The sequence below is a fragment of the Eimeria acervulina genome, genomic scaffold (genome assembly GCF_000499425.1).
Source record: "Eimeria acervulina Houghton genomic scaffold, Eah_scaff388, whole genome shotgun sequence".
In the NCBI taxonomy this organism is placed as follows: Eukaryota; Apicomplexa; class Conoidasida; order Eucoccidiorida; family Eimeriidae; genus Eimeria; species Eimeria acervulina.
In genome coordinates, this window is record NW_013549843.1 from 19,567 (window position 1) to 30,777 (window position 11,211).

The 11,211-nt window shown below is 43.0% G+C and overlaps 2 protein-coding genes across 2 annotated transcripts in view; both read left to right on the forward strand.

The window, feature by feature from the left end:
- EAH_00036190 (hypothetical protein, conserved) overlaps nucleotides 1-1,309 on the forward strand; it is a gene marked incomplete at both ends in the record, with an annotated part of 2,462 nt that extends 1,153 nt beyond the window's left edge. Inside the window, 2 exons of the mRNA XM_013395689.1 lie at nucleotides 57-503; nucleotides 717-1,309. Of these exons, the coding sequence (XP_013251143.1) occupies nucleotides 57-503; nucleotides 717-1,309 (1,040 nt within the window). The remainder of the gene's footprint in view (nucleotides 1-56; nucleotides 504-716) is intronic.
- Nucleotides 1,310-2,350: 1,041 nt separating this feature from the next.
- EAH_00036200 (hypothetical protein, conserved) lies at nucleotides 2,351-10,816 on the forward strand (the record flags this gene model as incomplete). The annotated part of the gene is made up of 11 exons (XM_013395690.1): nucleotides 2,351-2,430; nucleotides 2,868-2,953; nucleotides 3,320-3,460; nucleotides 3,660-3,830; nucleotides 4,219-4,379; nucleotides 5,300-5,494; nucleotides 5,695-5,793; nucleotides 7,263-7,349; nucleotides 8,185-8,268; nucleotides 8,855-9,674; nucleotides 9,855-10,816. 11 exons carry the CDS (start codon nucleotides 2,351-2,353, stop codon nucleotides 10,814-10,816), a joined length of 2,886 nt encoding a protein of 961 aa, XP_013251144.1.
- Between the last annotated feature and the right edge of the window lie 395 nt (nucleotides 10,817-11,211).

The window sequence follows — 11,211 nt, forward strand, 5'->3', positions numbered from 1 at the left end:
ATATATATAATATATATATTATATATATATGTGCATGCATGCGTTTTGTATTGCAGCAGGGAATGTAATGGAAGCCCCGCTGCGCCCTCCTTCAATCCAACAGTCTCCGCCTGCAACAGCTGCTGCTGGACCCGTTGCTGCTGCTGCTGCTGCTGCTGCTGCTGCTGCTGCTGTTGCTTCTGGTCCTCCGGTGCATTACCACCAACAAACGCAGCAGCAACTGCAGCAGCAGCAGCAGCAGCGGCAGCAACTTCAATGGGTCTCCCAGCAGCAGCAACAGCAGCAATATCTGCAGCAGCAACAGCAGCAATATCTGCAGCAGCAACAGCACCAGCAGCGGCAGCAGCAGCAGCAGCAGCAGCAACAGCACCAGCAGCAGCAGCAGCAGCAGCAACAGCAGCAGCAGCAGCAACAGCAACAGCCTGCAGCTTCTGCTGAACATCCAACGACTGCAAGAGGGTTTGGTCTTCTTAAAGAACCGCCTCAAGACGTCGATCTCTTGGGTATTGTATTTCATTTAACCCTAACCCCCTTCTCCTCCCTGCAGCAACTGCCTGCTGCTGCTGCTACTGCTGCTGCTGCTGCTTCCACCGCTGCTGCTGCTGCTGCTTCTTCCGCTGCTGCTGCCGCTGCTGCTTCCACCGCTGCTGCTGCTACTGCGTCCACCGCTGTTGCTGCTATTGTTTCCGCTGCTGCTGCTGCTGCTGCTGCTGCAGATTTGGCTGGTTCTTCTGGCTGCCCCTCCCCTGGGGAGACAGCAGCATCAGGAAGTGGAGGAGGAACAGGGGGGCCCCCCTCAGCTGTACCCTGTTTGAGTTCGGGGGCCCCCAGTTGTTGCAATGCAGAAGTAGAGCAGCTAAATGCTGCTTTCTTCAGTGATCTACCTCCTACGCCAGACTTCCCTGTGCATGCAGACGGGCCCCCTGATGCACCCTATGAGGGTACAGAGGGGCCCCCACCTCTGGGGGCCCCTGAGGGCCCCCTACAGCTGCCTAGACCTGCTATACAACCTCCACTTATGTCCAATGCCTGCAACGGAAGCTCCTCTAAGCAGCAGCAGCAGCAGCAGCAACAGCAGCAGCAGCAACAGCAACAGCAGCAGCAGCAGCAGCAGCAGCAGCAGGAACAGCAACAGAGGCGAGGCAGCAGCACCGAAAGAGGGCCCCCACAGGGAGATAATAAGGGCGGCCCCCAAGAGGGAATGTCTAATAGAAAAGACCCCTTTGCTGATTTAATGAATTTGGCTTCAGATAAACTCAACATTTCCTTGTCGCTGCGGCGGCAATCGGGAGAAAACCCTAAACCCTAAACCCTCAGCAGCGTCTAGGGTTTAGGGTTTAGGGTTTAGGGTTTAGGGTTTAGGGTTTGGGGTTTGCGACGGAATAGCGTCGGGCCCCAAAGCAAACAACAATGTATATGCTTCGGGTATATTGAAACAAATGCAGTTGGTTTAGCTCCCTTCTTTTTTTTTCTTTCGGTGTATGTACACCGCAGGTGGCAGCGTATTGTGCGTGCAGTGCATGCACTGCATGCATGCAGTATATTTTAGAAACCAAGACAAGGCCCCTCTCTATTCTTCTCGGGGACCCCTCCCTGTCTTTAACCCTTCTAAGGGAAGTTTCGATAAACCAATCTCCCGCTGCTGCTGTTGTTGCTGCTGCTGTTCCTGCTGCTGCTGCTGCCTTTCTCTATAGCGAGTTGAGATGCCTGACACACCACGCACATCGGGTGTACCAGTACTGCTGCTGGTGCTGCTGTTGCTGTTGCTGCCAGCAGCAGCAGCAACACTGGGTACGGCGTTAATTGGGGCTGCCCCTAAAAAATAATAATAAATGTTACTATTAATATTGAATTAATGCTATTGCAGACGTTTCTAAATGGAAGCCTTTGTGCAGATTTAGACAGAAGACGGTGTACAACTTAATACTGCGGCTGACTGCAGCACACTAAAGAATATGCGTTCTAAGAAAGGGCCTTAACTAACACCGTACCAACTGTTGTTGCTGCTGCTGCCTGCAGTAACAGCAATAGCAGCAGCAGCAGCAGCAGCACCGGGGTGCCCCATGTGAGTGGTGTGTAAGGCATCTCAACTCTGCAGGATCTACCATCAAATATACGGAAATACTCAAACAAAGAGTTTGGAGCGATGCTTAGAGCAAAGATTTAAAAGAGCTGTACGCGTTTGTGCTTTTCTAAGAACGACAGACACCGTTGGTTTTGTTGCTTCTATCCTACAGCAGCAAATTATAAATGAAGTTGGGGGCATAAACACAAGAAGTTCTTTTAAAGCATATTTTCTTCTGCTAGTATAAAATGAGGTGTACAGATACCGAACAGCCTTTGACGTCCTATGGAGCAGAAACCCGATGCAGATCAGCACCATCTCTTCGATTTGTGCGGTTCTTGTGGTGATTTTCTCCAGATCTTTCGGTAAAATGGAAATATATTAAAAATAAATTTTATCCGTTCAAAAATTTCAGCGATTTTGAGTTTAATTTGGCTGTTTTCCACTGCTTTCCATAGCCGCCGCTGAGGTGTACAGACACCGGACAGATCGACTCGCGGGCGCGGGGGTCCAGCGCAGAATTCCGTTCTGAATGGAAGTTTCTTCTTTTGTTTTTTTCTTTTGACGCATTCAGGGCTTTTAAAGCCAATTCCTTTTGTACAAATTCAATAAAAACAAAGAAAACCTTCCGGATTTTCATACTCGTTTCCGCTCTCTTGCATCGGTGGTTCATAGAAGTCGCTCGTCGGCTATCGAGACGAAGGCAGCGAGCGGCCTCTTGCTACTGAAGGAGAAACAACTTCATTTTCCGCATGCATTGCCTTTGATTTCTTTTTATTTTTCTTCTATTTGCTTTTTCCAGCAATTGCAGCTCCACCACCTTCAAGAGGGCGGCTCAGACAGCAGATCGTAGCCTGAGACGGCAGCGTTTCCGTTCACACGAGGAGTGTCGATAGCAATTGACGAATAAATGCTCTCTTCTTTTCCTCGTTCTTTTTGTTTTAATTGAATGCTTCTTCTACCGCATCTTCGATACAGCAGACAGGCGAATAATTCGCCTCCATACGCCGCCTCAGCAGCTGCGCAGCTTTAGCTGCAGCCGACTGTACAGGCAGCATCCGCTCTGTCTTTCGACTTCCCCTAATCGCCGTTGTGAATCCCTTTTTAATCGCCTTTCTGTGTCTCTGCTCCCAGGCTGCCCACGAGCTCCATGCCTGAGTACAACCAACCAGAGGCGCGTCGAAGACTTGCCCTTAAGTTTTAGGGTTTAGGATTTAGGTTCTAGGGTTTAGGGTTTAGGGTTTAGGGTTTAAGGCAGCAGCATGGCCATGGCAGACATGGGCTGGATGGACATTTGCATAGGGGGGGGCGTCTCCCCCCCTCAGGTAAATTTCGGCTCTTCTCACTTGCAGGCAGTGGTTTCCGAGTTGGATGTAGTCATAAGAGATGTAGAAGGTGCGCTGCAAACCCTAGCCCCCAAACCCTAAACCCTAAACCCTAAACCCTAATCTTTCTCTTCTCCCCCCCCCAGAAGTAGAAGCATCCTCAGTTTTGATTTTTTTATGCGGCCGGATGAGTTTCCTTTCTTCCTGCGCTGCAGGGGTTAGCTTCTAGGGTTTAGGGTTTAGGGTTTAGGGTTTGTGTGTGTGCAAAGGTTTAAAAGACCAACTAAACGCTCTACAGCAACCCAGCAAGGATCTCTCGGTGCGAGCAGCAGTAGAAAAAGAACTCAGTCGCTGTCTGCAGCGCTGTGAACAATTAAACAAAAAGTGGGAATTCGAAGTTGGAGTGCTAAGTGAAGATCTAAAAAGGCTCAAGGCAGACGGTGAGCTGTACATACACCTCAAATTAGATGCATATACACCCCAAATTAGATGCATATACACCCCAAATTAGATGCATATACACCCCATATTAGATGTATATAAACCCCAAGTTGAATGCAGCTATGCACCCTAAATGAACTGCATATATACACATTTTAAATTAGATGCATATACACCCCAAATTAGATGCATATACACCCGAAATTAGATGCATATATACAGCCTAAATGAGCTGCCGATACACCCCAAACCATCCCACCATGAGAGCCGAAGTGTTTTCAGTGCGCCAACTATAAGTAGACAACAGAGTTTGAAAGTTAGTGTATAATTTATGCACTTAGGGTTTAGGGTTTAGGGTTTGTGGTTTGTGGTTTGTGGTGTATGCAGAGATAAAGGAGCTGCGTGTTTCAATGTCTGAGCAGCTGTCTCGTTTATCTTGTCTAGAAGGCGATGTATCTGTCTTAAGACAGCTGGTTCCTGCTCACGGTGCTGCATTAAAAGCAGCAGATGCTTCTTTACAGTTATTAAGACAAGGAGTAGAGAGAACAGTAGAAGGTCTTCGACAAAATTTAATGTCTGAACAAAGAAAAAGAAATGCAAGAGAAGAACAAACCCTGCAGCAGCAAAGAGAGATGGAAGTAATTCAAACGCACATACACTTTAATAACTTATATATATATATATGTATATAGATATATATATATATATATATATATATATATAGATATATATAGATATATATACATAGATAGATATATAGATATATAGATATATAGATATATAGATATATAGATATATAGATATATAGATATATAGATATAGATATAGATATATATATATTATACTATTCCCAGGGCATTCAATTATCTACTAACAATAAATAGAGTAAATGTATAACAAAACCAACATATATATATGCATATATATATATATATATATACACGCATATATGTATATATATATATATACATATATATATGCAGTCAAATATATATATATATATATGTATGCAGTCAAATATACATATATATATATATATATATATATAACAAGTAAAGCAAACGTAATTATTGCTAGAAATGCAGCAGCAAACAATATAAATATAATGCGTAAAGTAAACATAATAAATACAATTAATACAACGAGAGCAGCAAACTCAACAAATAAAATAAATGCAGCAACAAATAAAAAGAATAAAATAAAAAAATAGAATACAACATAAACAACAAAGACAATAAAAAAACAAATAGAAGAACAAATACAGCCGCCACCATACAATAAATAAAACAAACACAATAATTAAAACAAATAGAATAAACAAAACAAATACAATAAATAAAACAAACACAATAAATAAAACAATTAGAATAAATAAAACAAATAGAATAAATAAAACAAGTAGAATAAATAAAACAAAACAACAAATAGACAAAGACTTTGTCTTTACGATGTCTTTGTTGTTTTTTAGGAAGCACTTGAAGGCCTCCGCTTGGATTTAACAACTCTTAGAAAAAGCTGTCAGCAGAGTCACTCTCTGCTGCTGCAGCTGCAGCAGCAAATCAGCAGCAGCAGCAGCAGCAACAACACTTTTGCAGAAGACGTCCGCACCCTCAAAACCACTGCCCAACAACATGCAGACAAAATCAATGCCCTTAAAAAATCGGTACCCTAAACCCTAAACCCTAAACCCTAAACCCTTATTAACGACATTTCAATAAACAAAGTTTTACACGCCTTTGGGCGCCCTTGCACGAATCACCAACTCCTTCAGAACCACCAAACCTATGGTTTAGGGTTTAGGGTTTAGGGTTTAGGGTTTAGGGTTTAGGGTTTAGGGTTTAGGGTTTGTGTGGGGCCGCTCAGCTGTCTTTAGTGGAGGCTCAAGAAGGAAGAAGAGCGCAGGAAGTGGAGAAGATAATGATTGACTTAGCAGTCGTGCAGACTGCTGTGCAGCAAATCGCTGTCTGTCTCTATTTTATTCTCTTGTTTTTGTTTTAGTTTTTGCTTTCTCTGCTTGTTTTGCTGTCTCTTTATCTGTCTCTTTATCTGTTTCTTTATCTCTCTCTTTATCTGTCTCTTTATCTGTCTCTTTATCTGTTTCTCTATCTCTCACTTTATCTGTCTCTTTATCTGTCTCTTTGTCTGTCTCTTTATCTGTCTCTTTATCTGTCTCTTTATCTCTCTCTTTATCTCTCTCTTTATCTATCTCTTTATCTGTTTCTTTTTCTGTCTCTTTATCTCTCTCTTTATCTATCTATCTATCTCTCTCTCTTTCTCTCTTTCTTTCTCTGTCTCTCTCTTTGCTTATCTGTCTCTTTATCTCTCTCTTTATCTCTCTTCATCTGTCTCTTTATCTGTTTTTTTGTTGTTTGGTGTTGCAGTCAGCACAGTTGTTTATTGTCTCCTTCATTTATTTATTATTTGTCTCTTTCATATCTTTATTTTTATTTTTTTCTTTTGTTTGTCTGCTAATTTGTTTTATATCTTTTATATCTTTTGCTGGCTACTCTGGGTTAGTCTTTTTAGTTTTATCTGTCTCTTCTTTTTTATTATTTATTTACTGTCTCCTTTCTATTCATCTCTTTGTCTTCTTTTATTTTCTCTTACTTTCTTTCTATCTACTTCTTCTGTCTCTCTTTCTCTCTTCATACAACAATTGCTTTCTTATCTTCTTATTTCTATTTATCTGTCTCTTTATTTATCTGTCACTCTATCTATCTGTCTCTTCTTTTATCTGTCTCTTCTTTTATTTGTCTCTTCTTTTATCTGTCTCCTTTTCTTTTTTAATAGAACAAAAATACCGACGCTGTGGCCTCTGCTGAAATGGAGAAGATGAAAAAAGATTTAAATCTGCTAGCCAAACAAATTCAAGAAAGTCAAGTGCGTCAACACTTTCGGGTGTATAGGCACCTCCATCAACTCTCAGGTGTATATTCAGCTGCATGCATTATCTCTCAAGTGTATATGCAGCTGCATGCACCACCTATCGGGTGTATACGCAGCTGCATACATTATCTGTCAGGTGTATAGGCAGCTGTATGCAGCATCTCTCAGGTGTATAGGCAGTTGCATGGATTAGCTATCAGGTGTATATACATCCTTTTGCTTGCGTTATAGATTTTGGGTGTATATGCAGCACTATTTTAGTTTGCATTTCGACTTTCAGGTGTATGCATGCCCGCACGATTTATTTATTTGATGGAGTTTCTAGCAATCAGATTTTGTACTGCGTTGTTAGGGTTTAGGGTTTAGGGTTTAGGGTTTAGGGTTTAGGGTTTAGGGTTTAGGGTTTAGGTGCCACACTAATGTGCGTTTGTTGAGTTGGGGTGTCTACAGTTTAGGGTTTAAGCTTTAGGGTTTAGAACTTACAGTTTAGGGTTTAGGGTTTAGGGTTTAGGCGTTGAATAAGTGCTGTGTTGGGGTGTCTGCAGACCCAGACGAAAGAAGAGGCGAGAAAAGAAATAAAACAAATTCGCATTGAGATGCAGACTCTGCAAGGAGAGATCAATCAACTCAAGGTAACAGCAGCAGCAGCAGCAGCAGCAGCAGCAGCAGCAGCAGCAGCAGCAGCAGCAGCAGCAGCAGCAGCAAGGGGCCTTTGTCTTGTGTTTATTTGTCTCTTTTTGTTGCTGTTTGCGTTTAATTGTTTTTGTTTATATTTTCGTTTTTATGTTTTTCTTTAACTGTCTCCTTTTATATATTTATATCTTTTTGTGTTTACTTTGCACCCACTGTCTCTTTTATTGTTAATTTCATCTCTTTATTTATTTTTATTTATCTTTTTTATCTCTTTTTATTTTTAACTGTCTCCTTTATTGTCTCTTCTTTATCTTTTATTTATCTTTTTGTCTCTCTTTGTATCTTTTTATTTTTTTTATTTTTTTGTTTTAATTTTCTGTTTTTCTTTCGCTGTCTCTCTACTTGCTTCTTTTATGCCTCTCTCTGTCTCTCTTTTCTCTAACTGTCTCTTTATTTATTTATGTTTATGTTTAATTGTTTGTTTTTATCTTTAACTGTCTCCTTTATTGTCTCTTCTTATGTTTAATTGTTTGTTTTCATCTTTAACTGTCTCGTTTATTGTCTCTTCTTATGTTTAATTGTTTGTTTTTATCTTTAAGTGTCTCTTTATTTATTTATGTTTATGTTTAATTGTTTGTTTTTATCTTTAACTGTCTCTTTATTTATTTCTTCATATCTTTAATTGTCTCCTTTTTATCTCTTTGTACTTCTTATAATTTCTTTTTTTTATAATTGTTTGTTTTTATCTTTAACTGTCTCTTTATTTATTTCTTTTTTGTTTATTGTTTTAATATTATTAATGCTTTTATATTAACTGCGTTTATATGTTTGAAGGGGACAAGACTTCGTGCGGTGGAGTCGGCAGAGAGAGCAGCAGCAAGTGTTTCTCAGTTTAAACAGTCTCTTGATTTGCTTCAAGTGCGTAAACCCTAAACCCTAAACCCTAAACCCTAACCTCTAAACCCTAAACCCTAAGCCCTAAGCTGTTCTGTGATGTGGGGTGTATTCTGTCTTTTCTCTCAGCAACAATTGCAAGTGATGGCAGCAAAACAGGTAACGAAGCAGCAGCAGCAGCAGCAACAGCAACAGCAACAGCTGCAGCAGCAGCAATAACAACAGCAGCAACGGCAACAGCAGCAAGAAGAGGAGCGAGCGGAGAACAGAAAAAAAATCAAATACACTTAACAGAAGCAAATAAATAAAAATAAATAAATAAACAATAAATAATATATAAATAAATAAATAATAAATAATAAATAATAAATAGGTAATAAACAAATAAATAAATAAATAATAAATAAATAAACAAATAAATAAATAAACAAATAAACAGAGATGTTTAAATATTAGAGTGCTGCTGTCTGTCTCTTGCATATGAGGTGTCTCCTTCTGTCTTTTCTTTTTTTTTCTGTCTTTGTAATTAAATTATCTCTCTGTCTCTATCTTTTTATTTTTATAACTCTTTTCATTTGCATGCGTTTGTGTTGGGGTGTATCTGCATCAGCAACGAATGAAGACAGCTTTAAATAATCAAAAGATGTGCAGCCTTTCTTCTCGCAGCTCTGCTGAGGTGTATCCTCACCTTTCTCTATTTCCTTCAGCAGCAGCAGCAGCAGCAGCAAGCGGCAGCAAACTCGTTACTCTTCCTTCACCAAAGGAGCGGCTGCTGCATCAACAAGCAGCAGAACGGAAGGCCCCGCAGCAGCAGCAGCAGCAGCAGCAGCAGGAACAGCAACAACAGAAGGCAGACAAATCCATTTCCCTTGCTGCTGCTGAAGAAGACGCCCCAGCAGCAGCAGCAGCAGCAGCAGCTGCTGCTGCTGCTGCTCCTGCTGCATTCAATGCTTCCGGCAGTCCTTCTGAGTTGGGCCTCGCTGGAGATGCAAAGACACCCCAGCAGCCCCTTGTAAACTCACCCGTCCAGCAGCAGCAGCACCTGCAGCAGCAGCACCACCACCACATGCAGCACATGCAGCAGCAGCATCTGCAGCAGCACCAGCAGCAGCAAGAGTTGGGTGTTGCTGCTGTTAGAACGCCGAGCAGCCCCCCGCCCTTTTCTAAACCAACTTTGCTGGGGCCTCGCAGCAGAATTGCTGCTGTTTCTTCAAGGAGACACAGCAGCGCAGGAGCACCCCTAGAGCAGCAGCAACAGCAGCAGCAGCAGCAGCAGCAGCAGCAGCAGCAGCAGGTGGACCTCTCGCAAAGGCGCAGGGTCAACTCCAGTCACCATGTCAACCACCAATTGCAGATAAAGCAGCAGCAGCAGCAGCAGCAGCAACAGCAGCAACAGCAGCAAACATTGTTGCGAGGTTATACAGAAGAGAGTGAGTCGTCGGTGTGCAGTCTGCTGCTTCCCTCTCTACTCCTCTTTGCTGCTGTTGTCTCTGCTGTTGCTGCAGCACCATTCTGCCGAATCTGCTGCTACTGCCGCCGCTGCTGCTGCTGCTGCTGTTGCTGCTGAATGCATGCATGCGTGTTTGTTTATTTTGTTTTATCTGCCTCAGGTGGGGAGCAGCAACTGCCTTCGTGGGCATCAGCAAACGAACTTTCTTCTTCCGCTCCGTCTGCTGCTGCTGCTGCTGCTGCTGCTGCTGCTTTGCCTCCTTCAGCTTTGCGTGTGTCTCGCCGCAACAGCAACTCAACAGCGCGCGTCTCCTTTAAAAGCCCCCTCACCCGCAGCCCCAGACAACCAGAAGCAGCAGCAGCAGCAGCAGCAGCAGGGGGAGACAGCCAGCATAAAGCAGCAGCCAGCGACGGAGACAGAGACAAAGGAGACACAGAAGGAGACAAACAAAATGTTAAACAAGAAAACTCAATTCTTGAAGACTTTGTTTATTCTTTTGCAGGAAGAGCATTTAAAAACTCAGCAGCAAAACAAAGCGGGTTTATCTCTGCTGAGAAGGCGCTGCGTTCCTTCGGTGTATTTCTACAATCTGCTGCTGCAGCTAGCAGCAGCAGCAGCAGCAGCAGCAACAGCAACAGCTACACCCCACAGCCTCCAGATCCCCATATGCTGCCTACTGCTTACAACTGGCGACAAGACCAGCAGCAGCAGCAGCAGCAGCAGCAGCAGCAGCAGCAGCAACAGCAGCAGGAGAGAGATACAGTGCAGCAAGGAGACAAGAAGGAGAATGAAGTAGAAATGAAGAACCCCTGGAAAGATAACAGACGACTTGAGGGCCCTTTCAGCAGCAACAGCAGCAGCAGCAGCACACGCACCGACAGCAGCAGCGGAGCCCTCAGTGGCGATCCTCCTACCTACTTCCCCCACCCCACAGCAGCAGCAGCAGCAGCAGCAGCAGCAGCAGCGGCAGCAACAGATTATCAGGGCCAACTCTTTTGGAGCAGAAGCAGCAACACGAATGGAGTAGCAGCAGCAGCTGCTGCTGCAGCAGCAGCACCCGCACCCGCACCGACAACAACCCTCGGAGAAATGCAGCAGCAGCAGCAGCAGCAGCAACAGTAGAAGCAGTAGCAGCAGACAGGAGAGTCTTGAACGCATAGAGAGGGCATACTCCAATCAACATATCCTTCATATCAATAAAAAGAGAATTTGAGGTGTATATACACGTCGTTGCTGCTGCAGTTACAGCTGCTGCTGCTATCATATATTTGCTGCTATTACTTAAACTGCTGTCTCTAAACAAAAAGAGACAATAAACCCTCAACGAGGGGACAATGGGGAGCAGCCAAAGCCGTGAAGGCTTATGGTTTAGGGTTTAGGGTTTAGGGTTTAGGGTTTAGGGTTTAGGGTTTAGGGTAAACCCTAAACCCTTAGGGTTGTCCAACGCTCCCCAAAGACTTCCGACTTCCGACTGAAAAACTTTTTATATAATTATAAATAATAATTGGATTTATAAT